We start from the raw sequence: 18,836 nt of genomic DNA, 5'->3' as shown, positions 1-18,836 counted from the left end.
AGTCATATTCAAAAAGGCAACATAATGTTTTTGGCTTTGTTTATGATTTTATGATCACAAAACTCCAACTTCTTGCAGAGACCAAAAATTAATTTAGATTTAAGCAGATGATCTTGTCATGTATGTATGTAAATGACTAACTTGTTGTATACTGTATATATTTAGTTTACAATAAGGACATGCAATCTCCAAAGAGAGTTTGATGTATATACTATGAAAAGAAGTTATTTACATATTTCCTCACTTTCAATCTGTGAACCTGAAGAACACAAAGAATGCAGCTCAAGATTTCTTCAAGATCAAAATTCTGGAAGAAGTGAAAAACGGCTACACCATGAATAGATATTTGAGATCATCTACTGTTAATCGAGTTGCAGAGCTTCCGCCATGATCTTCACCAAAGGCAGACGCAACCATTTTCCTTTTATCTTCCTGATGATAAACGGAAATCACAGAACCAGAAATGAGAAACAGATGGGGGAAACAAGTATCACCTAAAAGGAAATATATATATATAGATTTCAGAGCATACCTGGAGAGCCAAGATTCTATCCTCGACAGTATCTTTTATTGTCATACGAGTTACAGTTACTGGTCGAGTTTGTCCAATACGATGTGCTCGATCAATAGCTTGATCTTCAGTAGTTGGATTCCACCAAAGATCCAGAAGAATGACATGACATGCAGCAATCATATTCAGCCCAAGATTTCCAGCTTTTAAAGACATTATCATCACTTTTACCTGTTTAGGAATTCTTGCACTGATTAGAGAGTTCCAGGATAAAAAGAGGGACATATACCACTATGAAAATAGAGTAGCTGAAAATAATTTCAGATAAAAGTTATGAAGATGTGCATACGACTTACATCTGGATCGTTGCTGAACTCTTTCACAGCTCTGTCTCTGGCAATTAGACTCATTGTACCATCTAGTCTTCTAAATTCTATACTATATTCAACTAGAGACAGCTCGACCAAGTCAAGCATACCAGTCCACTGAGAAAATATAATCGTTTTTATTGGTCCTTGGTTAGAAGAAGTTGAGTGCAGACTCGTTTTCTCTACAATGGTGACATCATCATCGTCATATGGCTGCGAGGAAGAAGACATTCGACCATTCTGTGCTGAGTTTAGACTGCCTTGGTTAGAAAGCGACTGCAGAATATCTAAGACAGCTTTGATTTTTGATGAACTAAACTCGCTGTTCTGAATAACTGCTTTGTCAAGACCTCTATCCTGTGACGAACTACAACCCAAATCATCAGCAATGCAACTTCTAAGGGTGGATTCAGAGAAAACAACATCATGTGCAAGCTGTTCTCTGCATCTAGGCACAGGGCAGGTGTTCTCATCCCCTGTGATATATTCTGATACACATTGATAGCAGAATATATGGCCACACAAAGTAACAACAGGGTCTTCTGGTGGATCCTGCAAAGAGACAAGACGAAATGAATGGGTAAACAAAATCAGAACCAGTAGCTTAAGGACTAGATTGTGGCAAAACCTGAAGAGATTCTACTTATATTTCTAAATTATTATGCACTTACATGGCAGCGACAGCAGATGGGAGATGATTCTACGCGACTGAGCAGGCTAACTCGAGCCTCCTTAGGAAGTCTTTTAACAGCTGCTTCTGATACTTTTCCAACAGAATCTGAGTTATATCCTTTAACAAGTTGGGGGTGGTCACAAGCTTGGCGTAGTCGCAAAAGCATGAGAAGTATGTTTGCATAGTTTTGATTCAAGGTTCCTGCAGCAGCATATGCCTGCAGAGAAAAAATATTGTATTACAGACTTGACAGGAATCACTGCAAAAACATTTTCTTCAATGTAAACTCCTCCATAACCACAAAGTAATATTTTTATCATATCGAGCTGCTAGTTACAACTATAAACCAAGGATGAACTGATAAAGAGGACCTTGAACTGAGAACGTGAATCAGATTCAAGCTTGTTGTAGAAAGACCGCTCCTCTACCGAAAAGTCCACCTTGCTCAAATTAATTGTCTTTGGTGGTAGATTAATTATAGGCTGGCCATCAAGCAATGTTCCTAGATCGCAGATCAGAAGATGATTATCAGAAACCCGCACAAAGCTTTGTTAGGAGATAATATTAGTAACATGGAAAATCAATCATCTAAAGCATAGGATCAGGGCAAAATGAAATTGGAAAAATGCACAAACTGAATACTATAACTGGACTTAACTTTTGGACTATCATTAGAATGGCACACAACTAATTTCATTATAAAGAATCTAAGAAATAGGCAGAAAAATCTCATTACATAGAACACTGTTGTCAAGTCCTGTCCATCGCCAATCCAACCACTTTATAGGAATAGTGAGATAGTCAAAGTACCTTTAGTACGGCGCAGCATAATAGCCCTCAGAACAGCTTGAAGCTTCTTGTAACCTTGAAGGGAATTTTTGGAAATTGGACCCTTAATTGTGTGGCAAAATGACTTGTACACGGCGTATGGATCATATCTCAGAAATCTGAAATAGCTGTATAAATCATCAATTGTATTTTGTATCGGTGTTCCAGACAAACACCATCTCCTTTTGGCTCGAAGACCGCAACATGCTCTTGCCACTTGGGTTCTATGATTCTTAATCGTTTGAGCTTCATCTAGTACAACTCGGAACCACCCAACTCTTGCCAGAGTACCAAAGTCAGGGTCAGACAAAGTATCATCAGCATTTTTCTTACCTTTTTTCTTACTCTTCTTAGTAGAACCCACTGCAATTTTCCGTTTCTTATTGACAGAGAAGCCAGAAGCGAGACCGTATTTTTCGGCATTTTTTTCATCATTCTCATCATCATCCACCAGGGGTTGCTTTGGAACTTCATTTGAAACAATAGCGTAAGTTGTCATTACCACATCATATTTAGCTAGTTCAACAGGATCTTTGGTCCTGTTACCGCCGTGGTATATTAAAACAGAAAGTTTGGCTTCATCAGTAACCTTCTCATCAAGTTCTCTTGCCCACTGCCGCACAACACTTGCTGGACAAACAATTAAAGTGCCAGCAGCTGGTCTGTTCCTGATAAATTTCTGTGTTGAAGTACTTGCTTCTTCAACCTTGGCTTTCCTTATGCCTGACCTACCATTCGCACCACTATCATTTAGAGTCTTAGACTCTAGTTTCTCTAATGGATTTTCTGACTCATCATCAGCATCCAGATCCAACGGTTCAGCCTCTTGATTACTTGAATTCTTGGACTTTAATTTTGCCTCGTGCATTTGCCTTAGGATAAGAGCAATAGTCGAGACTGTCTTACCAAGGCCCTGCACAGTAGACCAAATGGACTTTGAGAGAAACCTTGTAAATCATAGATAGTTTAGCGGAAAAGAATTCCGGTTAACAGTAACCTGATCATCAGCTAATATCCCTCCCCGACAGTGCAAACTACAAGTTTCCTTCTGAAACATCCATGCCAATGCAATTTTCTGAGAAACAAAAGAGTTTAGTACACAAGGCAATTCTGACAGATACTGCAAGATGAACCAAAACATGAATACCTGATGCCTCATAAGGGGAACTGAAAGAAGACCGGCGGGTAAATCAACCTCAGACTTGGGTTGATTCAGTTCCTGCAGAAAATACATTCTTGATTATCACAATATTAGGCACTTATCACAACATCTCATATCGTTGCCAACTATATATATATATATATTAAATATCTTATACCAGGCCACCAGCGCAATTTTGCGAAATCACCATACTCTCGTATGGAAATTATAACCTTGATGCAACAGTGTGAAATAAGAGATAAATGCAACAAAAGTAACACAGTTCCTATTCCTTATCGTTTCTCAAAAAGAAAGGAAAACTGAAAACAACACTTCCACACACGGTCAAAACAGAGAGATTCAGCATGTTACTCGATTTCAACTTTCAAGCATCATTGAGAAATTGAGACATCCGAACCTAAAACCTATTATTCATCTCTGACACATAACAAACAACGAAGGAACGAGCCTATTGCAGTCATTCAATGGTCGTCAGTACCACTGTCATAATAGTTTATATACTAAAGTTTAAAAACGCACAGCTGGTGAAAGAAAGAAAGAAAGAAAAAAAGAAGTGTGTTGTTCACAGAATAAAAACACAAAAGGAAAACAAAGATGGGAATCACACGAGTAGAAAGTTGAGATAAGGATGAATACCTGTAGTGCAGCCTGGTAGATCAGCCTCTCATCATTTTCCGAATTCCTATCTTCACCTATGCCATTCCTATGCATTGGATCACTAAAACCATTAACATGTGAAGGAGGCACAGATGTTCCATGAGCCATAGATGAAGGTAGGATCCGAGTGCCATTAGTCACACGAACAATGCCTAGCTCATCGTGTGCTCCACCATAACGATCACCAATGCTACTCTTGTTGCCTGATGTAGACACAGATGGACTACTATAATGCCCACGAAAGAGACTCGCATTCCCGTTACTTGTACCATTGTCAGGTCTAGGAGGAAAAGGAGGTCGATTAACGGCTGGTGGATGTGTCCTTTTAAGAGCTTCAAAACCATTGCGTGAAGCAGGATTAGTAAGTCCCACTTTCGTGTGACCATTTGCACTGGAAGAACTCCCACCAAGAAAGTGCGGCCTCAGCGTAGAGGGATTCTTTCTATGAGATCCTGCTAGGTTAAACACAGCACCAAGATCAACAAAAGCTACCCAAATAAACCTCACAACAACAATAACAACAACAAAATAACAATTAAATAGGTCAGAATTGTAACCTTCAGCTGACGGTGGGGGAAGACGAGGCCTTGTTCTAGTTTCTTGTATCTCGACGTCACTATCTGAACTGATATCAATAGCGGAATCCATTGGAAGAACCAAGCGGTCAAGTTCTTAACCAGCCTGAAATACGCAACGCAAGAGAGTAATGTAATCCTCTAAAAATGTACAAACTTTAGAAAGCGCTCTGTTAATCTAATCACGAAAGGGCAAATCCGCAATACCCAAAACAGTAAAGAGCTTCCAGATAAGATCAAACAAAGAAAAGATTCATACTTTGGTGCTGAGCATCACTTGCATATTGGCAAGTAATTTGCTAAATCGAAATAAACAAAACAATCATAATCACCCAACCAAAAAGGTTTCAACTTTCAAGTGGACGGTGGCTTTTTGCGTAATGTTCGATGATTTGGCATCAATTTCGAATGGACGATCACCAAAAGGCTCCAATTGAAGATTATTTCAGAAACCCAGAAAAAGCAATCAGGACATAACACAACAACAACATGCAATGGCGGGACAATATTGATTACAAAACCCAAAAATTTCGATAAAGGGGAACCCTAAGAACACGGGAAAAGGAGCAAAATTGGGGGAGGCGTGAATTAGTGAGTACCAAAGGAAAGAAACAAAACTGAGTGTGAAGCCAAATTCTAGTGTTGGGGGGGTTTTCTCCAGTTGACCAAATAAAGAAAGAATCAGAGAGAGAGAGCAGAGAGATGCCCACAACGCCGCCGTTTTGGAGCGGAGATGAAAATGAAGATACAGAGTACTGTAGATGGTAGATTTGCTCTGATCAATTTTAAAAAAAAAACGTGGAAAAAATCTCAACAAATAAATTAAAATAAATAGAAGAAAACCAGAACCAGTCAAACTCAAACATCAACATGCGTCATCCTCGGCCCAAACCTCTCGGCCCATAATAGTTCAACTTCAGTTTAATATATTTCACTTTCTTTCTTGGGGAAAAACACTCATCTTTAATAGATAACTAATGTTTTAGGATATATTTTTATTTTGTAGATAAAAAAACCTTACAAAATGATTTATTTTATTTTATGCTTTTCCTACATGACATTTATTTAATATTTTATTTATTCTCTATCTACCAAAAAGTAATTATAAATTAATTTATCAATAAAAATTAAATTTTTTTCTTAATATGTGTGATAATGTTAAAAAAATTAATCTATTAGGGACAGAAGAAGTATATGAGAAGTTAGATAAAAGTTGACCTGTTAAAAAAAATATATATATATTCTTAGGACCAAAGCCCTTGTATTCACCCCCTCTTAAGCCAATCAAAATACAACAATATGTCATGTTGTATCATAGTTAAAAAATAAATCAAAACTAAAATTGGAAAAACAAAAGAAATTTAAAAAATAAAAACTTACCAATAATTTAGAAAATGTATATATATAAAGTCTAAGAAAAACACAACACAAACATATGAAAAATGTGAATAAATATTACATAAATATAAAATTAGATAATCATATCTTAACTTAATATATAATGTGTAAATATTTTTCAATGAATATAAATACGAAAAGAAACTTATCATATATATTTAATAGTACAACAATCATCTTGAAGAGTTACAATTTTTGGTAAAACAAAAAAATAAGAGTTTTTCCTTTTTTTTTTAAAAAAAAATAAACTAAATTTAAAATATTTTTACTTATAATAAAAATAATTAATCTGTGAAGGAAAAAACACATTTAAAGCTTGAGAATGTATTCGTTAATGTTAATGTAAAAGTATCAAATCATAATAATGGTTTAAAAATAAGAAAGATTCAGTAAATATTATTATTTATAAACTTAATATGATAATTAAATTAGTAAAAATTTATGTATTATTTAATTTTTTCTAAATTTAAAAATGGTGATTTTAAAAATAACAGAATAGAAAGTGTAGTTAAAAGTGTTTAATTTTTTTCTACTAAACTTTTAGAAAATAATGCACATATCGAAAATAAAATCTTTTAAAAATTCAATTAATCATATTTATATTTAGAATTTTGTATTCGAAATAGTTTTAAATTAAAATCTCGCGCAAAATGTGGGTACCTAATGTAGTTGATATAATTGGGTTTATAATCATTGCAAAATGCTTCTTGTGGTTGTGGATATTAGGTTGATAAAAATGAGAATAAATTTTTACATCATCACCCAAGTTAAAAGTTTGAGTACTAATCTAGGTTGAGAAACCTAGTATCCTTGGTGATTCTCCACCAATATGGATTGCATTGTACGATGCTTAGACAAGCTCAATTCGAAAACCGAATCATATACCATTATACATATCTTAATAAGGTTGGAATTAATTCATTTTCTAAAAACTAACTAGAATGCCACTTATACCATTATACATACCTTATTTTCCTATAACAAAGACAGCGAGCTGTTTTTACAGGTAATAGTAATAGTTTATTTTACTAACCAAGTACATTTAGCTACCTATATTCTGCTGTTAAGGCGTTAAGTGGCACTCTGCAGCGAATGATGGAACTTTGTGTCTCTTCTCACTACAAGAATTCTCCTTATGATCTTCAGCTTCTGGCGGATGCTCCTGCTCATCATTTGTTTGTCTTGCTCGGTATGCAATTGTGATCAAGTGTATAGTTAGGTAGCATTGGTGCTTGGTTTACTAGTTTTTGGATTGTGAACTCTGTTAATATTACATCATTTAACATTCCTCCCATCCAACCAAAAAAAAAAAATAAACACGAGAAGGAGACTGGTGATGATGTGGAGGAAAGAGAGTAACAAACCAACGTGGAGGTTTTCAAAACCATGATTTTGAAAGCCCTAAAACGATGACGTAGCTCGTCTATAATACTGCATTGCTGTTTCCACAGGCCTGGAACGTCTACCAGACGGTCTTGTTGCTTCAGCATCCCTAGCATGTCCACCAGACAGACTTCCAGCGAACCTTTCTCCGTACCGTCGCACATCTTCATCTGTCTGCGATCACACTACAAGAAAACATAACCGTTTCCGACGGTGAAATCAGTCGAAAATCAGTCGGAAAGAGGCATTTCCGACCATTAACCGACCACTGTAAATCGTTTGGAAATCGCTGGTCGGAAATTTATTTAGTTAGAAATCGGTCGGAAATTTTCGACCGAATCGTTGGTTGAAATTCTGTTGGATAAAATCGGTCGGATTTCGATTAGAAAAATACCGACTAATTACCGACGGCGTAAATCGGTCGAGACTATATTACCGACAGTTAACCAACCGTTTTAATTTCCAACCGATATTCCAACCAATTATTTTCCAACCAAAATATTGTCAAATTAATGTAAAATACCGAAAATAAAAATTAATAAAAAATAAAAAATGCTAAATTAATTAAATATCAGAAAATAACAAAAATATATAAATAGAAGTTATTGTCAATTAAACCACATTAATAGATTCTTATATTAACCGTAACTAATACAACAAAAAAACCAGCCAAACTAAAACACTTTAATTTTGAGTTTCATCATCATCTTCTTCTTCAGCTGGACGACAGTCTGGAAATTTGTTGAGAAGCTTCTCAGTAACATCTAACTCTTCATGATCTGGGATAGATCCAAATCCAAATCGATTACCTTTTTTTTGGGTATTGCCTGAGAATCAACCAAGCATAATGTAAAAAATATGGAAACATCATGTTAAAAATCAAATAGTTAAGAAGTGTCAAGTTGATTTGGTATGGTAAAAAGCATGTTAAGAGAAAAAATGAATCCCCGCACCTTGCGAACCAAATCGTTTATCTCAGGACAAGAGAGAGGCTGAACCAATCCATCTTCAAGTGGCTCTTTAGATTGGAGGTCATTCACCTGTTCTTTTAAAGTCTCCACAATCTGCTTAGCCTTCTTGTAGACAATCTTGCCAGTTTTCTTACTTTTATAAACATCCTCAATGAAAGCCAGCATATTAGGCTCGACTCCACCATTTTCAACAGTCTTATATACATGGAAAAAGAACATGATTAATATGCATTTGAATGATAATGCATTACGATTGAAGTTCTACAATGAGAAAACAAAGCTGTTAGTAAAAAATAATTCAAAATAGAACAATTAGACATCAAATAAGAGAAGTTAAAATATGAGAAGCCTAAGTCCCATAATTCGCTTATAGAGAACAAATAATCTTACAGGGACGTTCAATTGCTAAGGTTGTAGCCTTAAAATTACAAATAATCTTACAAATAATCTCATGTGTAAAAAAGAACAACATGAAAGTGTAGCCTTAATCCAAATGGGAAGCGTAATAAGGGTAAATAAGGGTTTACCGGTGGTGGGACTGGTGGGTTCGTCATGGAGGAGCGGCGCCGACTAAACGGTGAAACGACGGCAAGCAAACGCCGAGTACGCGACAAACAACGGTGGATCTGCGAAGAGACTGTGAAAAGAACTCCTAGGGTTATGAGAGAAGACGAAGAAGAAGATACTGCGAAGAGGTGTGGAATCGTGGAAGCTTAATTAGGTTTATCCAAATATTAGTGCCTTTAGACAATAAAAAATGGGCTAAATCGAGAACACACTGGCCCATTAGAGGCTTTATACATTAAACAATGGGTTAAATAAATTTAAAAGTATATTTACAATCACAAGAGATATTATATTTGGACTCAAGTACCAACCTTAAACTTAAACTAATTCTATGTAATTTCGTTTTCCTAAGTTTGAAAATTTTTATAATCAAATTCAGTGGATAAACGTGCTTTTTGTGTTAATCAAACTTCATATATTACAATATAAATTTATGTGAACCAAACATGACGAAACTCAATAATACACTTTATTACATCCAACAAAATGTTACAGAATTGAAAAAAAAAACAAATTACATTCCATTAATTAATCAGAATCAGAAGAATATTCAGATGATGATGCTGAGTCGATATATTCTTCAAATTCTTCCAGCTCAGCAAACGGTAATAAGTCAGTCGGAAATTGGTCAGAAATTTATAACCGTTTACGGACGATTAAAGCGGTCACTTATAACCGACCATTTATCGACCAAATTTAAAATCAGTCAGAAAGTTGGTTGGGAAACAGTCGGTTTTTACCAACGGATTTATTGGTCGGTAATTTCGTCGGTAATTTCCAACCGATATCCAACCATATGTATCTGTCGCTAATTTTCGACCGATTACCAACTGTTTTTAAATCGTGTCGCTTAACGGTTGGAAAATGGTCGTGTAATTAGCCGACCAATATATCAGTCGGAAATTTGGTCAGAATTGGTGATGTTTTCTTGTAGTGTCATACCATTTCACAAGAGAAATAATTCAAATGCTACATGGCATTATAAAAGACAAACAACAAGCCCGGCTTTCAATGGATAAAATTAGAGACTGTACCAATCTCTCGAACAATGGTTGCGGGGGTGCCTATCCTGTGGCTATGAGGCAGAATATCCCACGGTCTATTTGCTTGTAATACCTCTCCTCTCTCGTCAGAGAGGGAAAAATGTGGAGGCAGATTAAGCTGTTTACAACAAGAAAAGTCTAACCAGGGACCGTCATACCCGCTCAGATGAATAATAATATACTTATATACCGTCGACTCTTGCAAGCCAGATACTCATTCTATACTACCAATTTTCTTCAGAGCAAAAAACAAAACGAAAAATTGAAGGACCGACGTCGCATAATCACGAGCTAACGTTTGACAAAAGAATGAATGATGCACACATCTCATATTTCAAATTGGCTAGGTCAATCACAAAAGTCATCTACACCTAGCACCCAATGCTTAAATTTGGAAAGAAACAACCAACCTGCAGGCTCAGGCTTTGCTATAAACGCCAGAACTCGACTTACAAAGTTGCCTAGGCTCAGCAACTTGTTATTCAGTTTTGCTTGCAAATCCTTCCACTCAAATGATGTGTCAGACACCTAGATGGCCAATCCCCAGAACAAGTCAGTGGTGGTGACATCTACTCACTTATCCATGCCTATTCAGATGAATGATATAAAAATAAGTAGCAGCAATGAGTTACCTCAGGCCTTATGGTCAGCAAGTAGTATCTCCATACTTCGACAGGGATATTTGTATTTTTTACATCATTACCAAACACTCCAAAACCTTTACTCTGGGAGAAATTTCCTGAAAACCCCATACAAGTAAATGGCAGAAAAAGCAAAAGCAAACAAAAAAAATAGTTTAAAAATAAAATAAAATCACTCAGCTAATTTGGTGAAAAATCAACTGACCGCCTTCGTATTTTAAATATTCTGTTGCACTGATTGTCTTCACCAGTGTCCATTTTTCCCCACTACCAACCTGCGCAGAGGGAAACATCACCTGCATACCAACAAATTGACAGTTCAGACAGCCATATTTTGCAAATATAAACCTCTCGTAAGGAGACCTTGAGGATAGCTTCAGAAAAGACAAAAGGGCCAACCATGAAAATGCAAATCACGTCCAATAAAAACAGTCTGACATCAGAGAAGCGATCACCAAAAGACCTAATTTTTTTATATGCACTACAAAATAGCAATGGTTTCAAGGACTGGGGGTGGCTTACATAATGCCTAAGACGATGACAGGAAATCCTTACGTGTGGGAAATTTATAACAAGGATGTCAGAGAGATAAAAGCTCAAAAATATCAGAAGAATGCGTCTTACAAGATATTTAGAACAGAAACAAAGGCTAGGTCAAGTGGAGGAACAGGCAGGTAAGAGCGAAGAAATACATAAAGCGGGTGGAACAAGTCACTGGAGGTAAACAGATTTCAGAAATGGTATATACTCACAGTGTGAAACGGCACATTGTCTTTTCCCATAAACTGATAAAGCTCCACATTGTCAGGATTCTTCCACCACTTCTCCCATTCAGATGTGTAGCATGAAGTTATTGAAACATGCATATCCAATAGGAGCATCAAACCAAACGTAGAAGACCTATAACCACAATTTCGAATTAGTAGTTGACGGTTAATACATATATGATTAAGAGATTGGCTGGAAGGGATGTCGTTTCCAACTTTATCCTTATATGTCTCATGTCGGCCAGGAAGTCCCCATGTTAGATCCCGTGAGACGCATTTGTTTATAAGTCCGTCCTTAAGACATGCCATTGTGGGTTGAATAGCATTTCTACTCCAAGATCCAGTGACAGATGTGTCCATAATATACTTTACCAACTTGTCTTCCAGAAAAGTAAGCTCAATGAACCGGTGGTCTGGGTCGCAGATTCGGGTTGTTGTTTGACAGACCTGTTTTTTGAGTAGATAAAAAACATAAGTAATCAAAGTAATTATAACAAGAGAAGACAGTCCTGTACCAGCCTGAGAACGCCAAAATGAATAAGCATATGCAGTACATATGTTAGTGTCACAGAGGCACTATAACTGAAGAATGGGTGACTTGTCACATGTTTACAACAAAAAGAAGAAAAAAAAGCTAGCCAGAGATAGCTCTAGCATAAAGCAAAAGAATTCACCTGGTGGATAGTGTCGTCCCCTTTATGACACTTGTTTTCCCACAAGTTGTTGAAAATTGCTTGGGATACTTGTGTGTGTTGTGGAGTTGAAGTCCGCCCAAACTTGTCAAAACTGATATCAAACCAGTCATAAACTTCTTCATGAATGGCATGGTACCTAAGGAAAAACAAAAATGAAAAGAAAGAAACAAACAAACATGGTAGCATGAAAAGGGAAATAAAGAAACACATTACTTGTCACAGATTTCCTCGGGGGAGCAATTCTTCTCAAGAGCTTTGGTCTCGGTAGATTCGGTATCAGTTGTAGTCCCATAATCATCAGTCCCGCATATATATATATAGCATTATAGCCACGGAGACGACAGTATCTAGCATACACATCAACGCTCAGGACACCTGGTCGTAAGGAAAGACACACAAGACATTGCATAAACCCGAGCAAGAAACCAGTCCTCAACAAATACGAAAAACGCCTTATACTGAGAGTTACTAAGCTGAGTTCTTAATTATCAGGTCGTCCACATAATATTTTTAAAAGTACTCTGCAACAAACAGTTTCGGGAAATTGAAAATCAGATTCTGAAAGATTTCAAAAACAAAATTTTCAATTTCTTTCTAAAAAGGACGGGTCTCTAAAACAGAATTCATAAACGAACACACACACACACGACTCTACATGCAATCAGAGAAGAAGGATTCAGATTACCTCCAATGATGTTTCCGATATGAGGGACGTTGTTGACGTAAGGCAGAGCACTCGTGATTAGTATATTTCTTTTGCCTGGGATCGGCAACTTGGGGCTGTCGTCTTCCATCGCGAAACAACAAGAGCACCAAAACTACAATAAAACCTCTATATATTAATAATGTCTGGACCAGAAAAATCTATTAATTTATAGAGATTTTAAATTATTAATTTATAAACATATTTTCCTAATTTGTTAAGTTTTCAAAAATAGATTTAAAAATTAAAATTTTAATTATTGTAAATAATATTTATTACAATCATTTACAAGAAAAACAATAATTATTATGTCCCGAAAAGAACATTAAAAGTTTTTGATATAGAAAAAATATTTTAAATAAACTCTAACAAAAATTAATTGGTATATATATATATACATATATATGATAATTTTATATAATTGTTAATTAATAATATTGACGAGACCATATATTTACAAAGAGCTTTTTAAAAAATATTATCTTATTATCAAATTGTGTCTAAAATTACAACGGTCCAACTTAAAACTGGAAAAAACTATTAATTTATAGCGATTAGTAATTTATAATATTAGTTTATGGAGGTTTAATTGTATCTAGGTTAGAGACAGACTTAGAGAGTGGCTTCCCTTTAAGTACAAGTGTCAAAGCCCAACCTATTAAAGAAGGAAATCTATGCTCATTTGTTTTTTAAAACTTATTTTTATAAATTTATTTAAGCAATGTTGTAAAAGTTTAACTCTACTATCATGTGACATATTACAAAAAATATCATTGCATTTTAATTAAATTAATAATTAACAAAATAAAAGTTTATATTAATTTATAAGATAATAAAACAATATTTTTGAAATTATTTAATGAAATTATTTTACAAATCCATTTATTTTTTCAGAAATATTAAGAAACAATAACAGACTATTTAAAATAATTATAAAAATAAGATTAAATATTTGCATTCCTAAATCATTTAATAATGACAGATATATTTTAAAACTATGATACAACATTGTTTATATTTTAACAATATATAATACTATATGTAATTTATTAAATATTTTTTTCGTACAACACATCGACGCAGTGAAATCTTATTAAAATCTAAAAAATCACAAATGTTGTATTTTATTCAATAGAATATATACAACTAAAAAACAAATCAAAAAACTAAATCAAGATTTCTAAACAGATGGCTTCAGTACGATTTTTGTTATACTTTCTGGATTTTACCAAATCTATATAATTCATGGTTTTGAACATTGTATCATGTACCAAAGACGAGTTGAAATCAGAGTATGAAACTAAATTAATTAAATGTAAAAGATTATAAAATGTACATAATAAATCAAATAATGTCCTTCCATTGTCGAGAATCATGGGACCTTACTTTGTGAACCATTTTACGCATTATGTGGAATATCTGCCTATAACGTGGTCCTAAAATTTAAGAATGATATTGGTTTTATGCGCAGTCATAATAAGGAACGTTTGAAACAGTTGAAGCAAATGAAAGAGAGAGGACAATTGGATCCTGAGCTTTCTTGATGTGGTGAGGGATTCTTATGGACGGTCACGACACCAACAATAGTAGTTTGGCGTGGAGTTAACGTACAGCTCTTTGGGCGTTATATTTTCTAGTTGTCTCGGTGTATACAAGGCGAGACCCTTCCCTCGTGCCTTACCATGCTCTTGATATGATAGAGTTATGAACTATAAACTTTATCGGTAATTCTTTATACTTCTTTATTGATCAACAATGCTGAATACAAGAACCCGAACTGATAAGAAGAGTGCGCTATAGTTCTCAAACTCTTATCCGCTCTAACAGAACGCGCATGCTCTGCTCCCTTTCTCATGCAGGAGAAACTCACAACATCAATGACCACACATGATGATTCTAAATGTTTACTCTCTACCTCTATTTATACTCTATTATTCTCATAATTCTCTTTACTCTTATTAGACAAATCAGCTAGTAATACCATATGTGGGCATAAAACTGATTTTTTGTATTATAAAATGTACGATTGTTAGTTTTTTTTCCCAATGAAATATGTAATTAGGACTTTATTATGTTAATATGAAAGATTTTAATACTTTGATACATTAAAGCTAATATGATATTAGAAAATAGTGTATAAACTTGACAATCCAACCCAAAATCTTAATTTTGGTACCTCTAATCTTAGCTTAAAACTGAATAAGTTGAAAAATATTGGGTGCAAATGGTTGCTTAAAACTAAATAAGTCGAAAATATTAAGTTGAATAAAATTGGATTGAATATTACTGAATTCAATCTATTCATCTTCAAAAATGCGGATGAACAAGTTGAACATTATTCGTGTATAATTAGTTTATTTTTGAATGATTTGAATAGTTTTATTCAATCTCTTCAATTCAAATGGTGACAATTAGTTAAAAAAAAATTCAACTTCAACAATCTCTTCAACTGTAAAACCATTTGCATCCATTAACTTAAATAAAATTGGGTTGAATATCATTCAATCCATTCATCTTTAAAAACATAGATGAACAAGTTGAACACTTTTCCTGTATAATTAGTTTATCTTTTCAACTTTTTAAATTGCATAAAAAAAAATAAAAAAGAATATGTAGTACCAATAGAGATGTCAAAATGGTTAACTCAACCCAACTCAACTCATTATCTAATGAGTTAAAAGTTAAATAAGTTAATGAGTTGACTCAACTCGTTTAACAATTGGGTTGGATCAACCCATGAATCCATTTAGTTAAATGAGTTAGATGAATAATTGGTTAACCCACTACAATATAAATTAATTAATATATAATATAAAATAATAATAATTAATCTTTATCATCCTTTTTACTATCATCATCATTATCACCATCACATAACTTTTAGTGGAAAATTATAGAGGAAAAATCAGATTTTACATTTTCGGCGGGAAAATTGTGGTTTTGAGATTTTGGCGGAAAATTACGGTTACCATTTTTGGCGGGAGATTTACGTTTGCGGGTTTGCGTTTTTGGCGGAAAATTTACAGGTTTGCGTTTTTGGCGAGAAATTTACGGGTTTTCGTTTTTGGCGGGAAATTTACGTTTGCGGGTTTGCGTTTTTAGCGGGAAATTTACAGGTTTGCGTTTTTGGCGAGAAATTTACGGGTTTGCGTTTTTGGCGGGAAATTTACGTTTGTGGGTTTGCATTTTTGGCGGGAAATTTACAGGTTTGCGTTTTTGGCGAGAAATTTACGGGTTTGCGTTTTTGGCGGGAAATTTACGTTTGTGGGTTTGCATTTTTGGCGGGAAATTTACAGGTTTGCGTTTTTGGCGAGAAATTTACGGGTTTGCGTTTTTGGCGGGAAATTTACGTTTGTGGGTTTGCATTTTTGGCGGGAAATTTACAGGTTTGCGTTTTTGGCGAGAAATTTACGGGTTTGCGTTTTTGGCGGGAAATTTACGTTTGTGGGTTTGCATTTTTGGCGGGAAATTTACAGGTTTGCGTTTTTGGCGAGAAATTTACGGGTTTGCGTTTTTGGCGGAAAATTTATGGGTTTGCGTTTTTGGCGGGAAATTTTACGGGTTTACGATTTTGGCGGGAAATTTACGGGTTTGCGTTTTTGGCGAGAAATTTATGAGTTTGCATTTTGGTGGGAAAATAGTGGGTTTGAGATTTTGGCGGGAAATTGCGGATTTGAATTTTGGTGAGAAAATTGCGGGTTTGCGTTTTTGGCGTGAAAATTATAAATTCTGAATTTTGGCAAGAAAACTACGGATTTCAATTTTATCAAAAATTACGGATTTGTGTTTTTGGCGGGAAAATTGCGGGTTTGAGATTTTGGCGGGAAAATTATGATGATGTTGATGATATTAGGTTGATAATGTAGAAATTGATGGGTTAGTGGGTTAACTCATAAACCTATTATAACCAAACTCATTTGACTCATTAACTCATTTAATCATCAACTCATTTAACCCATCAAGTCATTAGGGTTAAAATTTTCAACTCATTAGGGTTCTTGATTTGAGTTGAATTGAGTTAAACCATTAGTCTTGACCTATTTTGACACCCATAAGTACCAACCACCTAGTGAATATGAAATTAGTAGTACCTACTCGAGCAACACACTGAAAGCCAAACTTATATTAAAAAAAGGTAACATACCTCAAATCGTCAGTGTTGGTGATGAATGTGCAATTTTACACATATTTAAGCTATTAGATGGAAGTAATCTATAACTCTTAAAAACTTTCTCTCCCAGGCACGATTTCCAAGGAGTTTTTACTTTCCAACATTTTCGAAGCCAATGGAACTTCGGCTCGCCGGCGTCGGGATACCCATTCCTCTGTTCATCCTTGCATCGTCTGCTTCCTCTTTTTAGTCTTGTTTAAGTATTTTTCCCCATTTTTTTAATCCTTTTGCAACCATCTCGATCCCTTTCAAAACAACCAGATCTGAGCGATTGCACCTTCATCAGATACATTAGACGACGGTGGTTCCCGGTGATCCCCACCATTTGCTATTTACGCTCAACCTCTTTGACGGCGATTCAAATGTCCATTGCTCTGTATTTTTCCTGGAAGTCTGGTCACAACTGAAGAACTCTTCACCTCAGCCTCGTTGATGGCAGAAGTGTCTCTTGGACCATCAGATGCGCCATGCCAAGGGGAGACGTCGACGGCGCACGGCGATACCTTCTTTAGAGTTACAACCTTCCCTACTTCATGGACCTTGATACACAGAGTTTTAAACCCTATTTTCCTACTGCAAGTGCACAGCAAAGAAGTAGTACTTAGGGGTCGAATCCCACGAAGACCAAGTTTTACTCTATGGTTCTATTGGTTCAATTTCAAGCTAAGACAATTCAAAGTTGGGTTTGTTTGGTAACAGTAACGCGATTAAAACGGTATAAAAAGGCAATAAGCAAAACACTAGATCAGGGGTAATTCTCGGGAATTTCAGAGATAGCAACTAAACAACTATTCAGGGCATAGATTAAGTACCAGTCTAGAACTCAAACATAAATATAAACTGATCCACTGTCGTGGTATCAATAACTCTATCTGATCGATTCTGTGCGGAAACGCGGAGCACGTGCTCAGACATCCGGAGCACATGCTCGGCGGTCCATAAACCCTAAACTGTCGTTTGAGCCCAGAATCGCAGACAAGCATTAAAGAACAGGAATGATAAGTTCACAAATCACCTACACATCAACTTTCGCAGGTCTAGGATAATTTGCCCACTAATGTCTTTTCTAGCAACCTATTACACTTTTGATGAATAGATAAACCTAGAATCATAGATTGGGTGATCAAATCAACCTAAGCATTAAGTCTAACAATAGTGAAGACAATCGATTATATAAAGCCCTATTTGTGTTCTGTTGCTAACCCATGAAACCCCTTTTGAAACCCCTAATCTAGCAAAGAAAACTACTCAGACATAGAGAAATGAATAGCCAACATAGATGAGAAATTCAATAGCATAAAAATATAAAAATCACAAGGGTTCAGAATCGCTTCTCTACCGTAGCCGCTCTTCCTCTCCCTCACAAAACGTCGCTCCCCCAAAAACCAAAAGAAAAAGGTCCAAAAATCTCTCCCCTAAAACCCTAGGTTAAATAGCATACAAGTAGAGAAAAATAAGGAAAGAATCTAAATTCAAATCTTCCTATTAAAAACGATCTCAGCCCTCTTTCTCTCACAAAGGATCGCCTAAAATAAGGGGAATTAGGCAGGGAATCGGCGCCTAGATGCTTGCCACGTGTCGTCATGAAACCGTAGAGTTGGGAGCATGTGCTCGGAAAACGGGAGCATGTGCTCCTGAGTCTAAAATAAGCTTTTCTGCTCCAATTCAACTCCTTTCTGCTCCGATTGCTCCTGCTGTTCCAATCCTTGCTTTTAGCTTCCTA

The 18,836-nt window shown here is 35.4% G+C and overlaps 2 protein-coding genes and 1 pseudogene across 5 annotated transcripts; all 3 read right to left on the bottom strand.

The window, feature by feature from the left end:
- On the bottom strand, window positions 80-5,556 carry LOC104742574 (helicase-like transcription factor CHR28). Of its 3 annotated transcripts, none has more exons than XM_010463591.2 (11): window positions 5,374-5,556; window positions 4,757-4,880; window positions 4,179-4,651; window positions 3,528-3,599; window positions 3,378-3,455; window positions 2,363-3,293; window positions 1,924-2,054; window positions 1,551-1,769; window positions 868-1,431; window positions 533-742; window positions 80-432 (listed from the first exon to the last, which is right to left on the bottom strand). In XM_010463591.2, the coding sequence occupies exons 2-11, from the start codon at window positions 4,845-4,847 to the stop codon at window positions 328-330; spliced, it is 2,874 nt and encodes a 957-aa protein (XP_010461893.1). In that variant the 5' UTR covers window positions 4,848-4,880; window positions 5,374-5,556; the 3' UTR covers window positions 80-327. The 3 variants fall into 3 exon arrangements, with proteins under 3 accessions (XP_010461893.1, XP_010461892.1, XP_010461891.1); XM_010463590.2 differs by having other exon boundaries at window positions 4,982-5,554; XM_010463589.2 differs by having other exon boundaries at window positions 5,034-5,554.
- On the bottom strand, window positions 8,146-9,241 carry LOC104742573. Of its 2 annotated transcripts, none has more exons than XM_010463585.2 (3): window positions 9,054-9,241; window positions 8,509-8,787; window positions 8,146-8,382 (listed from the first exon to the last, which is right to left on the bottom strand). In XM_010463585.2, the coding sequence occupies exons 1-3, from the start codon at window positions 9,078-9,080 to the stop codon at window positions 8,320-8,322; spliced, it is 369 nt and encodes a 122-aa protein (XP_010461887.1). In that variant the 5' UTR covers window positions 9,081-9,241; the 3' UTR covers window positions 8,146-8,319. The 2 variants fall into 2 exon arrangements, with proteins under 2 accessions (XP_010461887.1, XP_010461888.1); XM_010463586.2 differs by having other exon boundaries at window positions 8,509-8,721.
- On the bottom strand, window positions 10,485-13,033 carry LOC104744021 (annotated as a pseudogene).

Source organism: Camelina sativa, chromosome 14 (genome assembly GCF_000633955.1).
Source record: "Camelina sativa cultivar DH55 chromosome 14, Cs, whole genome shotgun sequence".
In the NCBI taxonomy this organism is placed as follows: domain Eukaryota; kingdom Viridiplantae; phylum Streptophyta; class Magnoliopsida; order Brassicales; family Brassicaceae; genus Camelina; species Camelina sativa.
This window is presented reverse-complemented; position numbering and strand designations above follow the sequence as displayed.

What these genes read in the sequence shown, in the direction of transcription:
- LOC104742574 (XM_010463591.2), bottom strand. Translation starts at nt 4,847, where the DNA reads ATGGATTCCGCTATTGATATCAGTTCAGATAGTGACGTCGAGATACAA. An exon ending in TCTACCAGGCTGCACTACAG is followed by an intron (nt 3,600 to 4,178) that starts GTATTCATCCTT and finishes TATTTTCTGCAG; the next exon opens with GAACTGAATCAACCCAAGTC. An exon ending in ATTCACGTTCTCAGTTCAAG is followed by an intron (nt 1,770 to 1,923) that starts GTCCTCTTTATC and finishes TTTTCTCTGCAG; the next exon opens with GCATATGCTGCTGCAGGAAC.
- LOC104742573 (XM_010463585.2), bottom strand. Translation starts at nt 9,080, where the DNA reads ATGACGAACCCACCAGTCCCACCACCG. An exon ending in ACCCACCAGTCCCACCACCG is followed by an intron (nt 8,788 to 9,053) that starts GTAAACCCTTAT and finishes TTCTCATTGTAG; the next exon opens with AACTTCAATCGTAATGCATT. An exon ending in TAAACGATTTGGTTCGCAAG is followed by an intron (nt 8,383 to 8,508) that starts GTGCGGGGATTC and finishes GTTGATTCTCAG; the next exon opens with GCAATACCCAAAAAAAAGGT.